The following is a 19,890-nucleotide window of genomic DNA, read 5'->3' as shown; positions in this document are numbered from 1 at the left end:
GGAAAAAAATTCTCCCTCCTACACTGACGTTATTTCATTTATAGAACTTAGCACAGAGGAATTTTTACACGGGGAATTTGAATTACTAAATATCAATTAAAATGAGTAATTTGAACGATAACGTAAATTCGCCCTTCATTAATTGGGATATTTACCGACAAGACCATGACGCAGGTTACTTCCCAACAATTCTCCCTTTCCCCATGTACCTTTACTTGCGTCATGGTCGCCGAGCAATGCTAGTCACATTTGACGACTACATTGTCCGCAATGACGGTACCATTTCCCTTTTTGTAGAATTTGTTGACCCGGGATACACCCTAAAGACCGTCACCTTTAGCCCCAGCTGTTTTGACTATCAACAAGTTCTCGACAGTCTCCAATACCCCAGCAACGACACCCTCGAACCAACATTCGAACTACACAATGAATGATTCCCTGTTACTTCGACCCGCCCCTCCTCATACCCCTTCACACTAATCTCATTCCCCACTAAAATGCATTTTGATGTAAACCTTGTGTGTACATATTGGACAAGATTCCATTATATTCCTTTTACAAATTCTTAATAAAAACTTAGAATTACAAAAAAAGCAGAATACTCACATTTAACCCCTTTTTACCGTTCAAAACACTTTTGTACTCATTCTTATCTAATTACTTAGACCTCTGTCATCATCGAAGACCGCATGAGAGAGCGCGAACAACCACTACAAACCACTCAGCACAACATATTAGGTGAGAGAAAAGCTCTTAAAAAAAGTGTATGTTTCTCCGGAAAAAGTGTTACGCGGGTAAATTGACATCAAACTCTAACTAATTACACTTACTTCTTCCCAAAAAACTTACCTTTAACTCTGAAGCAGTACTTCCCAACACGGGGCAATTATTTTTTTAACGAATACCCTACATCAAATTGGGTACGTCGAATTGACAAAAAGATCGATTTCTTCTCAAAAACAATTATTCTGCACCTGAATTGGCATCAATTTATTATTTTTCAACCATATTTGTAGACATATATCACAATCTTAACTCGCAATAACAATCTTTAAAAGGTCGGGCAACCACTTATACATTAGAAAAGTGAGCAAAAATGCGATAAAGAAATAATCACAACTCACCCTAAAGGAGACTTGAATCCTTTGGCGGGAGGAAAGAATAGACGAATTTGCTCTCATCGTCCACGATGTCGTCACTTTTGGCTGTTTTTCGTTTACCCCCCCACTTAGGCTTACGCTTATATGATTTAGTCTTAATTATCAAATCATTTCTCACTAATGATTGAACGTGCTCTGTCACATCAGTGGAGCCGCCTACTTTTATATCCCTCTCCAGAGCCCATTCGAGTAAACCTCTTTTCCCTTTATCATTTAAAATTTTCTTAACAGCCCCTTTACGTACTCCAATTCCAAAGGAATTGAAAGTTCTCCGACCCACATCAACATTTTGTAAATCTTGCGCCTCCCAACCAGTTACTAGAGAAACACCCTCGGACATAGTCAAAACAGCGTGGCTACAAAGGGAGGGTTGACAGAGCACGCTTGAACTATTTGATAAATAAAACCAGATATCAGTCCCTAAGTCACTAGCGTTAGGCCCTCGCTTAATCAAATCCATAAAATACTGAGGTGTCCCCATTACATTGTCAAACCCTATCGATGTTTTGTAACTACCGCAAATTAGAAACAGTTTCTCTCCCACTACTGTTTTCGAAATGCTATCGTCACCGCCTATTTCAATATGGGCGCGGGTCCACCATGGACCAAACTGTACCATAGCATCTCTTCTGGTACAGTGCAAATTTTCGGGCACGCTTCCATTTAAAATTCCCTTAACATTAAAAGTCCAGCCCGCTGAATCGTCTAAACCTTGATAGGGATATACCTCAGTATAAATACGCGAGGCCTGTTCATAGTTTGACAAATTCGACAGAAAATCTCTTACTTCGTACAGGCTATTTATTTCATTAATACTTCTACAGAAATCATTACTTAGGCCCACTATCTCCTCGTTCCTTATTTCAAGTGGCACCCTAGGCCAACCATTTGCCCCAACTAAGCCCCCCCGCCCTTCAGTTACTAATTTCGATTTCAGACCCTCCCAATTATTAATACCAGTGCCATCTACCCAAGGCACTTCCTTCCACCCAATGCTCATTAGTTTTTCCCAATTACAATACTCCCCCTTAAAACTCTTAATAGATGCCACCAATTCCATTCTCTGTCGTGTTGATCTGAAAGATCAAATCTTTTACAGAAAATAATCATACTGAAACCCATACTCATATTGTTCTTAACCATACCTTTCTGCTGACTGACTTGATAACACATTCGAATATTTTATTCCCAATAACTGTCTCGCCATACCAATTTTAGTCTGAAATATAACAGTCCAAACAGTTGATACAATAACGAGGCTTCAGAATAACGAAAACAAACGTTTCATATAATGAAAGACAAATAAAACTAGTTCAATGTATGCCCCCTACCCCAACTCTTGAAAGAAATCTCGTGACCTATAGCAAATAGAATACATTAGTTATTCAAATGCAATTCCAATCTCTGATTAATAACCCTCCCTTCCATCAATCTACCTCAATTTCTGTCAAATTATATCCCCTGAGCCCACAAATCCAATCAGGAAAGGACACTATGGCACCACATCCATCAATTCCATTCACCACAAAACTTCCATCAATTTTATGCAAATCTGACTTCTAATCACCTGCGTCACACTGCAACTAATGGACTCTATTCTACTACTGACGCCAACATTGACAAATTCACACCAAATAAACCAAATCGATAGAAGAAAATGACTACCTTGAGCAATTCTCAACTGAAAAATTTGATGAAAACTGAAACAGAGACTCAAACTCATTACTTAATGGGTTTTCCAACCCATGCTAAACGCTTTTCTAGATAGCCGCAGTATCGAGCATGAAGACTCAAATAAAACTTATAAAATATTCACTATCTATTAATAGAATGAACTCAATTCTGATTGGACAAAAATGTAAATAAAAAGTATAAATACGAAATGCATATCACGAATTATTCATTCATTCTTCAATTGATTCTTGCGAAACTTAGTGCTATTTTCCATCCTCAGAACTTGTGAAATTTTCTCATCTTAGCAGAATACCGGACGCTTACGAACCTAAACACCTAAGAAAATATTTGAAAAGGAAACATAAAAACTGCACACGGAACCTAAATATTAGCAGGAAACTCCTAACAGAATAGCTTTGCAGAGAGTTATCATAACTCTCGTATTATTATTATTTTCGTTTCAGCTGGGAGCAAACTTAATGTGTCCGTCATACACTTGATATCATGAAAGATATGAGAATCGAGTCAAACAGTTAAATATGTTCACACCTCAACCTGGGTTACATGACATAAAATTTCCCCAAAATTTATAGTGTAGATTACGTGATTCTGATATGACTGAGAAAATCTGGGGCATTCTTCGAGAAACGCGTGGCGACTCAAGATGTAAGTCGGAATTTCGAATTGACTTTAGCAGAGTCACTTAACCTTCTTGAAGCAGGCAACTTGCAAGTTTAGTAATCTAGCTCTGGGGATAGGAAAATCTGGCAATTTAGATTCTGGCACTGCATAGCTCTGGCATTCTGTAACTTGCACGTGCGTGCTCCAATGGTAGGATAAGGAATTCTGGCACATATTGGGCTTCTCACATTGAGTAAATTGTCCAACCACTTACCGAGTGTGCCCTGCCAATCTTGACTGCTCTGCGGCGTTGCTTCTTATCCGACATGCGCACATACTTACTAACAAACGGCTCATTCTCATTGTTGTTGCAGTAACATTTTGTGGGCCTGTCCACTATGACGTAAGGAAACTCTTCATCTTTCTTTGCAGTCAGGCCTTCTAATTGAGGAATGCCTGTTTTGGAGTTGAACTTCACATCTGTAATTGCTAGTAAAATGTCAAATCTGTCAACATCTTGGTCAACTTGAATTCCCCTGTGAACCATGGAAGGTGGAGGGTATTCCACCGAGTATATCGGAATGTTCGTAGAATAAGGGGGTGGAGCTTCAAGGATGTGTTTTTTGACCTTTCCTTTAAGCAATGGGTTAATAAGAGCCATGTGCATGTCTTCCGGGGTTGGGCCATCACCTTTGTTCTCTTTTTGCCCTGCATTGCTGACCACTTTTGACTTTCGATTAGGACTCAAACTTTTACTTTTCCTCCCAATTTCCTTGTTTTTCTCACTAATCGACGCTCTCTTGCTGTTCATTTGAGCAACTGACCAAGGCCGCGCCTCTCTTTGATTATTTACTACCCCACGTTCGTTCCAGGCAGATTGTCTTGGTCGATTGAGAGCCGGTGGGTCGCCAAACATACTCATTGGGCGGCCAATTTTCCACTGAGGTCTCCGCTTGGTCGATGAATCTTTTGTTTTCTTTGATGGCAGAAATGCTTTCTTCAACTTGTAATCTGAAAAGATATATTAGAGCTAAATAAACATAGAACTATTTAACAAAATGGCAGTCATTTTCCCCATTGTTTTTCCTTTAAATGCTTTCCACTAGAGTAATTCCACGAATATTTTGAGAGTTCTATTAGGATTTATTTGTTCATTCTGATCAGTTTGTTTCTGCACGGTTTGATCAGAGACCGAAGTCAGGAAGCTGTCTGGTCAGACACTAAAGTACAGAAAACCCAATGCTTGGTACTTCAACACACAGAATTATATCAAGAATAACTTGCTTGTTAATTGAGTGAGCTCCAAGATGTCAGGGAGGAGAGACAGACACACTTGGATGCCCACATCTCTCACATAAATTTCCCTCGTGTCATACTTCTTCTTAGAATCATCCTCTTCTTGCTTTGTTTTTTTGGACTTTCTGTGATCCTGTCCCCCTGTTGCATCTTTGTCCTCATTTTCAGCAGTGGAACCCCTCTCTTCAAGATCCTCATCACCCGGCATTGAACTCGATCTGAAACAAGAAACTTGCAACGGTTTTTGAAACTTTCAGTTACTCCTAATTTGAGAAATGCTGTGATTATATAGAGTGAACAGTTTGTCTGCTCAGTTCTTTTTTCAGTGAGTATAAGAATAAAGAGTTCTTGTTTATAAGCTCTTAAGAGGTATGAACAGAAAACCTGGTCACAAAAAAGCATGAAAAATAAAGTGATAAAGCAACTTACAAACTTCAGAGATTTTCGTTTTTATCCATCTTAGGAAAAGAAATGTACGAAAAAACCGAACCTTGAAGACTGGTAGCTCTCCTCTCCTTCGTAACTATAATAATGGGACGTCTTGGACTTCCTTGACCTCCTTGAATGTTTTGAAGATTCATTGGGGTCCAACCTAGAGCCTGCCTTGGCATCTGATTCTGGCTCTTCTCCAGGTTTGAGAGGAACGATTTTTGGAGCATCCGCTTTATCATCAACTGAAACGTTTTTTTTTTAAATTTAACACGTCTGCAGCTTAGAAATGGGGTTTGATAATATTGTTAAACCATAGACTTTATTTCTTTAACCAAAAATACGACAAATGTAATACGGTACAATTACAGTAACATGATTAAATATCTTTTTATATGATCTTTTTTCTTTTTCAACAAAGAATTGTACCTTTTTGCTATCAATCAATGTCATGTACCATGATCAGATCCTTAATAACAGTATTTACCATTCCTGATTACTTTTTCACATAACAACCGCCTAACTTTGCGGTTGTAAAAAATGAAATCTAAACGTGAGGAAACACTTCTAAAAACCTTGATGTAAAAAAAAGAAAAACGTAATCCTGGCCAACTGAAGGTTTAAATTTGAGTTCTCACTCACCTCCCTCCTTCTCCATTTTCCTTTCATGTCTAGCCCACAGTTCTCTGAATATTTTGTCCAGTCCCTTGGGTTGTGTGATGCTCTTCTGTCTCTCACTAGAACCCTCTTTCTCCTTTTCCTCCTTTTCTCTCCTTGCCCGTTCTCTGTCCGCCTCATCGCCACCTGTTAGACGTGAAAATAGTTACGCGTCAGCGAGTAAATTGTTGGTAGTGTACTGATATTTGGTTCAAGAAAATCAGTTGTTAGGCGGGCGATGTGCGTGAGATAAGTACCATCGTATCTGTATGCATGTTTGATGGGTGCTATTCGACTACCTCTTTTCGAAAAATCAAGTTATTAACCGTCTGCATCTTGATGGAAATGCTGGCGGACATGGGCGTTCAGCTGACAACAAAATAAACATAGCTGGCAGATTGCCAGAAGATAGCCGCAATAGCTTCGTAGATCTGCAGTCTCAAAAAACCAGTAAAAAAAAGACAGACCAAAAAATTCGTTTTTTCACTGAAGGCTGATATGTTATATTTTGATTAAAAATCTGTATACGTTTTTGCTGCCTCTATTAGCTGCTCTCAAATAACCTTCATTTAGACTGACACACACCTATTTGACCTTATCTCTTTGAATTGAAGTAAATAAAAGTCAATTTCAAAGTGAGGAAGTCATTTTTGAGAGTGAGGTAAGCCAAGTGTGACCAAAAATTTAATCACGAAAATGAACAAAAAACTCGCTCCAATAAGAGCGAAAAATGACGTCACGCACGCACTTCAGTTGAAATTGCATGAACGAATGAACAAAAAGCAGATTTGAAGTGGTTGTGACGTCATATGGTCGTAACAAAAATCGCGACGACGAAAAAAACACAGCAGGACAAATCCTGACGTACAATTCAAAGAATTTTCATTGACTAATAAAAAAACTAGACCTAGAACAGACTATGAATGGATTGGAAAAACCATTTAAAAAAATCCAATCGGAAAATTTTAAAAAACAGTAAAAAATCAAAGTGAAGTTGCCGCATGTGAGCAAAAAACCACTAGGGAAAAAGCAAATTTTTATTCAAACACCGTTTTCTCACGCCGCAAAACCACTCGCTTTTGGTCCATTTACTGTTTCGGCGTGACCAAAATCACAACTCCAATTCGACTTCATAAATCATTAAAATGTATGAACAGATCTTTAAAACATAGCCAGAAGAACTCTGGACGTGACTCGAAGCGTCAAGACTTCACAAAAAATTATAATTACAGCTGAGGCCATTACCTTTTGCCGCAAAACGCCGCAAAACCACTTGCTTTTTCGCTCCACTTTCTGTTTTGGCGTGACCAAAATCACTACTCCAATATGACTTCCAAAATTATGAAAATGTGTGAACAGATCTTAAAAAATGACAGCGCCCCAATACAATTCCAATTCTTTGAATCGTAAAAAACCAAGAGAAGGCCAATAATAGCCCTAGCTATCGCTGTGCGGCTACTAATAAGAAATTTGCCCGTCTTCTTGATAATTATTGGGCAGCAAATCTTCTTGGTTATTAAATCAAAAGCTTTTCGGACTATTACTATATTACTATAAGTATACTTTCACTATAGCTCCAAGTTGCCTCTGCGACCTTTGCCAAACCAACTGGTAAAATCTGAGTGTAAGTTTTTCCATGGGTTGACCAACTACTCTGTTTATGCTGATGCTTAAATTCTTTGGTCAAAAAATGATTTTGCTTCCATTTTTTAGAACTTTTACCATAAGGGTTTTAAGCGTGCTAAATTGGCAATAATGCTGATGTGGAATGTTTAATTTTTGTCGAAACAAACATGTGTATCCAAATGATATTGAATTAAGATATAGAACTACATATTCGAGATATTTCGAAACAATTGTCAGCAAAGCCGCAAGTGTAGTCCTACAACTCAGAAGCGCAGAAGAAATAACAACCCACTGACACCCAAATATTTAAAGACCATTTGATTGACAGACCCATTTTGCATTCTTCTCGCAGACAGAGTTTCCGAGACTTTGACGCTGAAGAACTGAGAATGAGCTCAAGGGGCGACTCCAACAGATCTGGAGAAAATTTCTGACGAAACATCGTGCAAATCATTGCTGAAAACCGATCACGTCGTCTGAAGCCTCGAGAATATCAGCACAAGAGGAATCTGGTTCCGTCCCTGGGAGACATGACTTTTGCTGATTTTTGGGATTATTAGAAACCAGAAGGACTTGTCAATAATGATACGATGTGATAGACAACAAGGTAAACAAAATCTAAGGTTTTTTTAATGAAATGAATTTTAGTACCACGAGAATATTTTCATCTCCTTTATTAGCGTTTGAGGGAAACTAGCCAAAAAACAGTAAGAACATAAAGCAAAAACCGCATGTTTAAAAAATCTCAAGAACCCAAAAGTTGTTCAATAACATTAAAATCGTGCTCAACGTTAAAACAGAATGAAAATTGCCGTTTTCCTCTGCCTTAGAACTTCCGCGTGATTTAAACAACTACTCTAATTTGAAATCTCAGCAACAGCAAAAAGTTGAAAAAATGCTTGAACTGAAAATGTTTGAATAAGCAAAGCAATATTAGTCCTGATTTTTAAGATATTGAAGCATTTAAGACTAAAATAGCGACTTTTTAAACTGAAATTAGCCTCTGATTGTCGACCCATCACAAGATCACAAGGGCCGCAAAGGCAAAATAATAGATCCAAGCAGAAAAATCATTTTTAAAATAATGAAAAAAATCCACACTCTTGAGGTGGAAGTCAATATAACAAGAAACTATACACTGAAATTTTCAAGTGCACGTAATGCTTTTTAGAGATAAAAAATTATATAAACCGCTTCTTTAAGTACACTTCAATTCTTAATGAGATAAAAAACGAAGAACCTCGTGAGAAAAGTCCACTGCTGGGAAAAAATGAGAAATTTTTTTTAAAAAACGAAGAACTTTGTAAAAAAAAAAGTCCACTGCTGGGAAGCCCGCTGCTGGGCGCCTCTGCATAAAAATCAGCCCCAAACTAAAAAAAAACAATTGGATCAAAGTTTATTGCAATAGAAGCCCGATAAAGTTCGAAATCATTGAGACCCAGTCACCAACCAACAAAAAGATAAAACAAATCTATTTTTTAAAAAAAATTACAAAAAAAAACATTTCAGAGTGGTAAAAAGCAACGGTGTCTGTCAAATTTTAAAACGTCGGATAAGGCAATACGAAGACAACCTCAAGGGGCAGATGTTGTCTAAATACTAATTGTGTAAAACCTAAATTTGAATAGAACCACACGATCAAAAAATATTGTACAAGACCACAAAATTAGACAACAATAATTTTAGCTGTCACCTGAGACTATAAAGTGAGACTATGTGTGAGTTAAAAAAACATATCCGGCAGATTGCCGGAAAATAGCCGCGATGGACGCTTGTGGCCTTCCATGAATTAAAAAAAACTAAAGAAGCAACTTAGACAGATAGACCAGACTCTAATGCTAAAGAATTACGGCATATACGTTTGGCACTACTAAGATGCACACAATTGAACTTTAACTAATCAATGTTCATAAAATTTAAAGTCCAATAAGCGAGTTCAAAAGTCCTTTTTGAGTGAGGTAAGTCACGCAAAGGAACTAAAAGCCGAACAAATGACGTCACGCAGGCAAATTTTATCGGTAAACAAGAACAAGTCACTGAAATTGTAAAGATCAATTCCAAGAAGTCAGGTCTCAAGAATCCTTGCTGGAGATTACGAATTAAAAAACAATTTGCAGGACAAGCTCTGGTGGTCAATTCAAAGAATTTTCATTCACTAAATAATAAACTAGACTTAAAACGGATTATGATCAAATTGGGAAGACAATTTCGAGAAAAATATCAGAGAAGAAAAATAAAGAAAACAAAAAATCAAAAAAATTCCTCATGTAAATAAAAAAAATGGCCAGAGAGGGCGATTTGTTTCAAACAAAAAACTAAGCCTAGGAAGAACTATGAATGGGTTGAAAAAACCATTCCAAACTTAAATCCGATCTAAATAATCGAAAAACAGTAAAAAGCAAAGTAAAATTGCCGCAAGTTAATAAAAAAACAAATAGCAAGAAAAATAGAAATTTTGTTCGAATAAAAATTTTGTTTGAAAAACGTTTGAATAAGCACAGCAGTATTAGACCTGATTTTTAAGATTTTGAAGAAACTAAAAACTTGAAGAGCAATTTCCTAAATTGATATTAGCCTCTGATTGTCGACCCATCAGAAGATCGCAGGGACCCAAAGACAAAATAATTCATCCGAGTAGAAAGATGGATTTTGAAATAATGAAAAAAAACCCACACCGTTTTTAAGGTGGAAATCATTAAAACGTGAAACTATATACTAAAACTTTCAAATGCACGTAATGCTATTTATGGTACACTTCAATTCTTAATGAGGAATTTAAAAAAAAACGAAGAACTTATTAGTAAAAGTCGAATGCTTGGATGTAAATGATTCCTCTGCATAAAAATCAGTCAACCGCTTAAAAAAATAGAGCAAAGTTTACTGCAATAGAATTCCGATATCATTGAGACCAGGTGACCAGTGAACAAAAAATTCTGACACATCTTTTTTCTAAAAAATATACGAAGACTTTGTTTTAAGTTTAGTAAAAAGCAACGAGGCATGTCAAAATTTAAAACGAGGGATGGGACAATAAAAAGAAAACAAAAAGGCAGATTTTTTTCTAAGTACTCACTGTGTAAAACTTAAACTTTTAAAGAACCACACAATCAGTAATATTGTACATGACCACAAAACTATTCAACAATGTTTTTAGTTGTCAACTGAGACCATAAAGTGAGAAAAAGTCAGAATTTAAAAAATCATCTCTGGGAGATGGTCGGCAAATAGCTGCGATGGACGCTTGTGGCGTTCCATGAAATGAAACAACTAAAGAATAAAGATAGACATATAAACCAGTCTCTAATCTTCGAGATTTAGGGCATATACGTTTGGCATTACTTAGATGCACATTATTGACCTTTAACTAGGCATGTTCATAAAATTTTAAAGTTGTTTAGCGAGTTCAAAAGTCCATTTTTGGGTGATGTAAGTCACCAAAAAGACCTAAAAGCAGAACAAATGATGTCACGCAGACAAATTTTAACTGCAGGGCAGTAGAAATCACTGAAATCGAAAAAGTCGATTCCAAGAAGTCAGGTCGCAAGAATCATTGATGGAGACAACGAACTAAAACACCTAGCAGGACAAGTCCTGATGATCAATTCAAAGAGTTTTCATTGAGTAAACGAAAAACTATATCTAGAACGGACTATGAGTGAATTGAGAAAACAATTTCGAAAAAAACAGATAAAAAAGTAGAAAAAAAACAGAAAATCAAAGTCAAAGTGCTGCATGTGAACAAATACCCACTAGCAAGAAAGGGAGATATGGTTCAAATAAAAAATTAGGCTTAGAATGAACTATGAATGGATTGGGAAAACCATTTAAAAAAATGCGATCCAAAAAATCGAAAAAACAGTTAAAATCACAGTGAAACTACCACATGTGAACAAAAAAACAACTAGCGAGAAAACGAACTTTTGTTCAAACACCGTTTTCTCAATCTACTTTAAAATTAGAAAATTAGAGCGAAAAAATTTCACTCCGCAAAAACGCTCGCTTTTTCGCTCCAGTTCCTGTTTCGGCGTGACCAAAATCACAACTAAAATTTGACTTCAAAAATCATGAAAATGTGTGAACAGATGTTAAAAAACAGCGCCTCAATACAATTTAATTTCTTTGAATTTTAAAAACCACGATGTCCCCAATAATAGCTTCTATCTTTTCGCGGCTATTAAAAAAAAGAGCAATAAGGATAGGAATTTTAAAAAAAAAATCACTTTTTTAGGAAAATACAATTGTCAAAGTCACAAAGATTTTGTGGTATCGGTTCAAAAAATTAAATATGCTCATTTTTGTCTCCTTAGGAAGCCAGTAAAAAGTTTCATCAATTAGGCTATGTGCTAACACAGAAAAATCGAATTCGGGCAAAACCCAAGAGTTCATAATTATTATGTTGAAAGTATAGAATCCCAAATTTGTAAAATTTGGTTAGGTGCACATGGAGAAATTCAAATCATCAATTTCTTGGAAGCATCATTATTGCCAGCCTAAAAAGATTGACCAAAAGCTCAATAACATGAACAGTTAACACAGATGTCAAAAAGCCGCACGTGAAAACAATTCTCTCTAGAAAATTGTTCAAACACCAAAATTTTTTCGGTCTTATACTACGTTAGCGTGACCAATATAAGAACTTAGATTTAACTTCTGATCTACATGAAGAAGACAAAAATTGTTGGAACAGATCTGAATTGAATTTCAGTCAAATCTGATTCAAAAAGGTTCTGTGATGACGCCGAATGTTTCAACAGCTTTGCAAACTTCTAAAGAATTTCGTTTTTCTGATAGATTGTCTGTGTGTTTCTTTTTAAATGAATTTTAAACAAAAAAATAAATTTGGTCCTTTCAAAATGGTGTGTTAAACAAGTCGTGCACAGCGATGACAATTCGGTGGCACAAAAAAAAACACAAATTTTAAACACATACTTGGATTCAAAACAAATATTCTCAAAACAATCCCGAAGAGCCCCTCCAAAAAACTCACTAAGTTTCATTTGGTTGAAAATAATTCTTTCCGGGGAATCCGATTATTTTTTTTTGAACAAGATGTAAATAAAAGATGAAAAGCTTTTAAAAAAATAGAAAAAATCTAACAAGAAAAATGGTTTCAAAATGGTTTCATGTAAATTACAAAATTATACCAAGAGCAGAAAACGTGAAAACTGTCTCATCCGAAAACAAGGAAGTGTAATAAGGCTGCAATCGTCCCAAAGTCCTCAATAAAAGTAGAAAACACTACAATTAAAGAAACGTTATAACTAAAATGGAAAAAAATGCCGTCCAATTTTAAGTTGCCATCGGCATTTAAGCACTCAGCAACTAAACATAACAAAAATCGCATCAAATAACAAATACTGAACAGAAAAAGATTTAGAAAAAGGATCAAAATTCCAAAAAATGGGCGAAATGAAATATAAAAACCTGGAGATTTGTATTTTTTCCTCGCAAAATTTTTGTTCTGGGTGGAGTTATTGTTGCTCAAAACAAGCAAAAAAAATTGATCCGGGCAAAATCTTCTCAGATAAAATTTTCTGCAACACAATTTAACTCAGACTCATAAATATGAAAATATTAACCAAAAAATGATTAAAGTGCGTCGAGATCTTTATCGTAGTCTCAGATGTTAAAATTCTTGACAACATGTAACGATCAAGTAAGGTTAGAACATTTACAAACATTTTGGAAAAAATAAAATACACCCCAGTGGGACCATTTCAAAACAAATCAGATGCAAAAAGAAACATTTTAGTATGTAACGGCTGCTCTCCTATCAAAGTCAAGGAAAACTTTACACCACCCTGTTCGTTTCAGCTGTTTCAAATCTCTCCAGATATTGTGTTTTTTGCAGTTAACTTTTGTGAAATGTACTATCCGCTATACTGTAGATTACCGTTGCATTACTTGTTACTCAATTATTCTTGTCAACTAATTGCTCAGCTTTGCTGTAAAACAGAATTGTTTCTCTCAGAAACAAAGTAATTCAAATTGAAACAATCAAATTTTTGTTGAGTTTTTGTTAATGACTCAATTTATAAACCAGGTTAATTAATTCCCGTTCCTACCAATTGCAGCCCAATAAATTGGCTAGAACTATGCAAAGTTTCGACCTGCTCCAGTTAGCAGTTTTTAAACATGATTTTGTAACACTTGCAGATCTGATTGTGATAAATTTTTTCAGTACTCAAAGTTAGCGAGTCTCTCTATTGATTTCAGTAACACCAAGTTGAACTATTGTAGGAATCGATAAAGCTAGTAAGAGAATTTTTCTATGTGCTTTGCACAAATTTTCTATCACTTAGGCACTTTGTTCCTCAGAAAGAATGTTTTGATAATATCAAAGTTAATTCTCCTTTCACAAGTCAAAGTTGAGTTAAAACTGTACAATCACTAATATGATCTATAGGAACCCAAGAAGATAACAAAAAATTTACCGCTCAAAAAAATGTGCTTCAAACCGCACCGTATGTCAGTTTAATATAAACAAATTTATGAGTTTCTACTGATTTTTGGCAGTTTTTCAAACTTCTTTAATGCTGCTAGTTACGCGGATTCACATGTCAAATTGAAGTGTTGATTGATTGTAGACATAAATGTCGACGGAACTTGAACACTTTTCCATAATGTCACTTTTTTTAGTGTAAATTTGATGTCAATGGAAGTTTGTTAACCATGTAGAAGTTTTGTCGAGTATTCTCTCAATAACAGGTTGATTCAAAATCCAATCGCAAAGAATCGGATGCAATGCTGATGACTCGCAGTAAAATTTTGCTGGGAGTTGGGATAGTTGGAGTTTGATTTTCACTTCATGTACTAATAATAGTTGTTAAATATAAATGCTCAACTAGTGAACAAATCCGTATAGCTTCGAAAGAATGCAGCATTAAATTTCGCTTGTCATGCCTTTCTAGTTTTAATGCTTGAAATGGCCTTGAAGTGCAACTCAATTTGGTTGTTGAGTAAGTAAGCTCAGCTGCTACATCACCGGCCCTGTTTTCCATCGCGAAAACGTTTTTTCCAGGTAGTACTGGGGCGAGCTTCACTACTGGTCTCTTGTAAGCTCCGTCATTCGTTCGAACTATCGCTGATCAAATTGCACCGTCAGACCCATCGATGGTCTCCGTAACTCGGCCTAGATTGTAATATCCACGCTTATTGCTGTCTTTGATCAGCTAAACGAGATCGACCTCCTTAAGGGTTTCGTTCGTCGGAGATCGCCATTTTTGCTGGTTATTCAGAGTAGTGAGATATTTTTGGGACAGACAAAATCTGTTCCATATGAGATTTGCATAGGTTTGAGTTTGTCGAAAGATCTTTCGATGATGGACAAATTCTTCTGCGTATGGCAGATAGGGTAGGCAAACGTTCCTGTTGCCAAGAAAGAAGTGATTGGGGGTCAATGCTTCTAAGTCATTAACGTCTGAACTGACTGGAGTCAGTGGTCTTGCGTTGAATATCTGCTCTACAATACTTATTGTTGTTGACAGAACGTGCTATGTGACTGATCTGTTCCCCAACAGAGCATATATTGCTTTTTTTGCAACTTCTCACCAACAGTTTCTATATTCCTCAAAAATGTGGTGCTGCGGTTGGGTTGAAATTCAATCTGGTTCCCTGTTGATTGTGATGTTCTTCGATCCCTTCTTTGCTCCAAGCCGCAACGTACTCTGCAAACTCTCTGTCAGCTCAAACAAAATTTGTCCCGTTGTCAATGATGATTGTACTCGGTTTGCCTCTTCGCGCAATAAATCCCATTGCTGCTTTGAGACATCTATCTTTGTCTAACTAGGGTACAACTTGTACAACTTCTGCATGCCCTGCTCTCATAGTTAGCCATGCAAAAAGACAACACCATCGCTTTTCGTTTCTTCGCCGAAATTTTACAATGGCCAAAGTAGTCAACTCCAACATTTGTAAAAGCTGTTGAAGCTTCCAACCGCTCTTCGGGTAGATCTGTCTTTACTGGTGCTATCGTTTGTGCCCTGCCCTTTCTACAAGTGACGCACTTGTTCTTGATTGATCTCAAGGCGTTTCTCACGCCTGGAATCCACTTCTTCTGCTGAACAATGTTCTCGCTTCACAAGAATAATTCAACCGCACGGCGCTTCCAGTTTAGCAATATTGGATGTTTTGCATTGTGTTGTGCAAGTCCAATTGAATTTTGCCTATGATGCCTTTGGCTCCAACAAGTCCTTCTTCATCTAGGAATGGGGAGAATTGTAGAAATTTGCAGCTTTTTGGAATTTTATTTTCAGCTTTCAGGGATTTCATCTCTTCATCAAACTGTGCTTGCTGTAGTATCTTGAAAATTGTTGCTTTTGCTTTTTCTCTTTCTTCAATGCTGACTACAAATGTTCCTGGTATGTATTTGTTTAATGCTCGCTGTACATATGCCATTGTATTCTAGTGTGTTAATATTACTGAATCGTTCTCACTGAATAACAGCTTTCTTCTCTTCAGCCTGTATCACGAAGACTGATGTGGGTGTATTTCCTTCATCTGATGCAATTACTAGGGTAACTTGCTCTGGCTATTCAGCTTCTGGCCGCTTGAACCAGGCCGGCCCAGTGAGTGAGCCACTAACTTCTCTTAAGATCCTCAATGTTGACCGCTCTGGTGCCAATGTCCGCCGGGTTGTTGATACCGCTCACATGTTTCCACTGTGAAACAGCAGTTGTTTCTAGTATCTCCGCCAATCGATTGGCCACAAAAACTTGTTGCTTACGATGAAAACCGTAGTTGAGTCTGACCAAAAATTGCAACTATTTATCTTCCTTTCATGTTCCTTGACTATCCGTTTTTCAACCTCACTGACATTACTGCCGCCTGCAATTCCAAGCGAGGTATTGAAAGATGTCTCAACGGTGCCACTCTGCATTTTTGAATGACAAATGCTAAGTCAGCTGGCTTTTTTTCAGTTGTGAACGTAGATAGGCTACTGCGAAAATCCTGTCTTCCGATGCAGCAGCAAACAGATGAAGTTCGATTTTATCCCACTCTCTGTAAAAATACCTTCAATCGATGCTTGTTTCAGCCACTATTTGAAGTTATTCTTTCCATTTCAGGATTTCTGCTTCGTCACCAGGCTCCACTTCGTTGTCCCAATGTTGCCCATTCTTAGTCCAAATGCTTTTCAGAAGTCGTTTCATGTTAACACTGAACGGAGCAAACAATCCAATCGGGTCGACTACTGAAGATACCAATGACAAAATCTTCCTGTGGGTTATACGTGCTTTAACTTCTGTGTTAGTACCTCTGCACATTTAAAGACTATCATTTGAAGACAACAGTCGATTGTAGTCCTAGCATTGAGGATCCCTCCGTATTGGGTTCCACTTCGACCTGTTTCGTGTTGCAGATCGACTTCAAGTCTTCCGGGATTGCTTTGGTCACTGCATCACTGTCGCTTATCCACTTAGTCAACTCAAATCCATGTTGTGATAGAACAGGTTGTATATGATTGAACACTTCAGTCGCTTATTCAGGGGTATCTACCAATTTGATGAAATCGTCCATGTAGAAGTTGTTTTGTAATGCCTTTGCTGCAAATGGACACTTTTCTTCGTTGTCCAGTCCCAGCTGCTTAAGAGCAAAGTTTGCAAAATATGGAGAACTCTTCGCGCCAAATACATAACGCTGATCTTCATATAATTTAACAGGTTCGTTAGTACTCGGTCGGCACAAGAACCTCACGCAACTTCTATCCTGTTCGGGGAACCGCTCTTGTAGAAACATCGCTTCGATATCAGCTGTTAGGGATATTGGTCCTTCACGGAATCTGAACATTGTTCAAATCAAGCCATGTAGCAGATCAAGTCCTGCTAGTAGCTTGTTATTTAGGCATACTTCTTTGTACTTTGAAGCAGCATTGCAAACACGTGTTACTTTGCCGGGTTTGTTCGGTTTGAGCACTGGATGGTGTGGCAGGTACCATTCTTTCACGAAGGTGCCTCTCAATTCAAATCCGTCCAATGTGTTTTTGAATCCCTTCTCTACGTCTGTATCTAATGACTGTTTAAACAGGCTCTTCAGTTTTGCGTCCCTTTGGAATCTTCGCTGCAGTCAGTAAAGCTGACCCAAGGTTGAGCTGTAGTTGTTCGGTCGGTTTGGCTGTGGTTCACTCCACAGCGTTCCCATTTTGTACCGCTCACCTGTGAATTTTGTCGTTCTCTCTCGCATCTTTCGTGCCTGCAGTTCCTTATTTGACTGACTGACGGCGTTGATTTTGGAAGCATAAGTTTCTATCTCCCACCAGGTTTGGATATTCCTAGCCACTTTCTCAACTTCTGTTAAGGCGAAATGACAAACATTTTGTGATCTTTTGCCCGTCATGAGTCCACTGACTGCCCATCCTAGCTCTGTTAGAACGGCGAAAGGTTCACTTCGTTTTCTTATCTTTTAGTCCAATGGGCGTTATAGCTCATAAGCATCTTGAGCAAGGATGATGGGTCTTTGTTGGGTAGAACACTCAAGTGATTGAAGCTTTGCTTCAGTTTGCTGTTGTTGTGGTTTGTGTTTCCCATGGATATTGACGGATTGACGGGTGCGCACACGCTTGGACTGAATGCACCTTTGAATGTAGTCTCTTTGTTTTGAGAAGAATTTTTTCTGTCTTCAGATCCTTTGTTCTGTTTATGCCAGCTACTTTGAGCGTCACATCGGTGCCTTGGGCTCGTAACTTTTACCGAACACACTGATCGATGAATGAAATTGTTGATCCACTGTCGAGGAAAACATATGTGTTCAGCCTGTTGCCATCGCTCTGTATTGAGACAGGAAATATCTGAAGGAAGCGAGTAACTTCATTACTCTGGTTTTCTGAGTGTAGCAATCGGTTGTGCTTCTTGATGCATCCATTGACACCGCACGCATTGACTTTGCACATTTTGATTGCATGTCTTTTGCCTAGACATCCCTAACACAAGCGTTGCTTCTACACTGCTGCGTACCGATCGTTCACACTCATGTTCTTGAATAGCGGACAGTTCTAAATTTAATGAGTGCCATCAGCTAGCGGACAGTGATCACTTTGCATTTGCTTTGTTCCTTTCAACTTCGAACCAGCACTGAAGTTCAATGTTTTTGAGAGCCATTTGTCTCTATTTGTGCCTCTTCGGTCTTCTTCTCTTAGCTCTCCGTTTAAAGCTGAAAACCATTCATGCTCGAATGCTATCCTAGATAGCCATTTTTCAAACATAATCAGATCAGCCCAATCTCCATCTTTAATATCAAAATAGAACCACCAATTCTCTTTGAGAACTTGAGTTAGTTATCTACTGACATATACAATGTTGAGCTTGGCTGCAGATCACCAATCTGTTTGTACTCTTTGAGCACTTTCACAAAGTTTGAAACAATAACTGACAAACTGATCAGCTTTGCGAAGACTCTCCAGTTGTGCATCAATGATCACATGAAGCCTTCCAAACTTCCTTTCGCGAATGCTCTATGCGGCACCATAGAACTGAATAGCCCCTTCCAGAATAGCCCCTTCCAAAGATTTCTGACCTGGCCTTGCCTGTCAATAGAGTCTTCAGATGGTTCAGCATCTCTGAGTCTAGATTTGGGCGTTGATCAACTGCAGCAATGAACATACTAGACCACTCCGGCAACTCGAAGTTTGGTAGATTACTGCTACCTGAGTAACCAGTGTTGTATCGTAGACCAGCTCTGGGGTAAAAGTCTCGGTCTTCAAAACTTGAGGAACGGTCTCGTGAACGGCGATGTTGAGAGATGTGACACTGCCTGTTCACCTCAGGGGTTACTCCTAAGCGAGCTGTTGATCGATTTGGTGTTAGAAAATTGTCGATTCTACCGACCCTGTCTGAGACATCTCTATTTTTTGGGGTCCAATTGAAGGGTGACTTGTCTCGAGCACTAGTTGATTGGGAACGAACATCATCATTTTCCAATGCTGTTCTCTTCACTTCACGCTCCAGCTCACGCTCTTTCTCCAGTAGCTGATGCGTGGTTTCCAGTTCCTTCATTTGCATTTCCAGCTCTAGCCACCTCCGCTTGAACCGTGCTTGTTCTAGTCACATCTTGGCTTTGAATTCCTTATCAATTTTCTTCATCCTTTCCTCGCGCTTTTGTTTTGCTGAAGATGTTTCCGAAACCTTCTCCGTATCTTGGCCGCTTGCTGTTGCGCCATTTTGCACTGGTTGAGCAACTGGGTTGTTCGTTATGTACTTGTTGTCGCTCTCAATTTCGTTCACTGCTTGAGTTGTGTTGCTTTGCTCTGTATCCATTGCTAGTTGCGTGCCTTTGATTATATATGCAAGCCAATGATAGTCCAAACTTGCTTCTTTCAGATGTTCTTCAAAGAAAATTGTTGGGTAGGGTGCAAGCTTATTTCGACACTGCAGTTGCTCGGGTATTTCTTTCTGAAGGTGAACAGTCTGTTGATAGAGGACTTTGGGTTTGTTGG

At 37.9% G+C, this 19,890-nt stretch overlaps 1 protein-coding gene across 2 annotated transcripts in view; it reads right to left on the bottom strand.

The window, feature by feature from the left end:
- Window positions 1–19,890, bottom strand: part of LOC142338371 (uncharacterized) — a 61,102-nt gene that overhangs the window by 15,487 nt on the left and 25,725 nt on the right. For both annotated transcript variants that reach the window (XM_075388096.1, XM_075388104.1), the window contains exons 5-8: window positions 5,823–5,984; window positions 5,242–5,425; window positions 4,740–4,969; window positions 3,730–4,466 (exon numbers count right to left, since the gene is read on the bottom strand). In XM_075388096.1, the coding sequence (XP_075244211.1) occupies window positions 3,730–4,466; window positions 4,740–4,969; window positions 5,242–5,425; window positions 5,823–5,984 (1,313 nt within the window). The remainder of the gene's footprint in view (window positions 1–3,729; window positions 4,467–4,739; window positions 4,970–5,241; window positions 5,426–5,822; window positions 5,985–19,890) is intronic.

Source organism: Convolutriloba macropyga, chromosome 1 (assembly GCF_964194025.1).
Source record: "Convolutriloba macropyga chromosome 1, txConMacr16.3, whole genome shotgun sequence".
NCBI classification, from domain to species: Eukaryota; Metazoa; Xenacoelomorpha; order Acoela; family Convolutidae; genus Convolutriloba; species Convolutriloba macropyga.
This window is presented reverse-complemented; position numbering and strand designations above follow the sequence as displayed.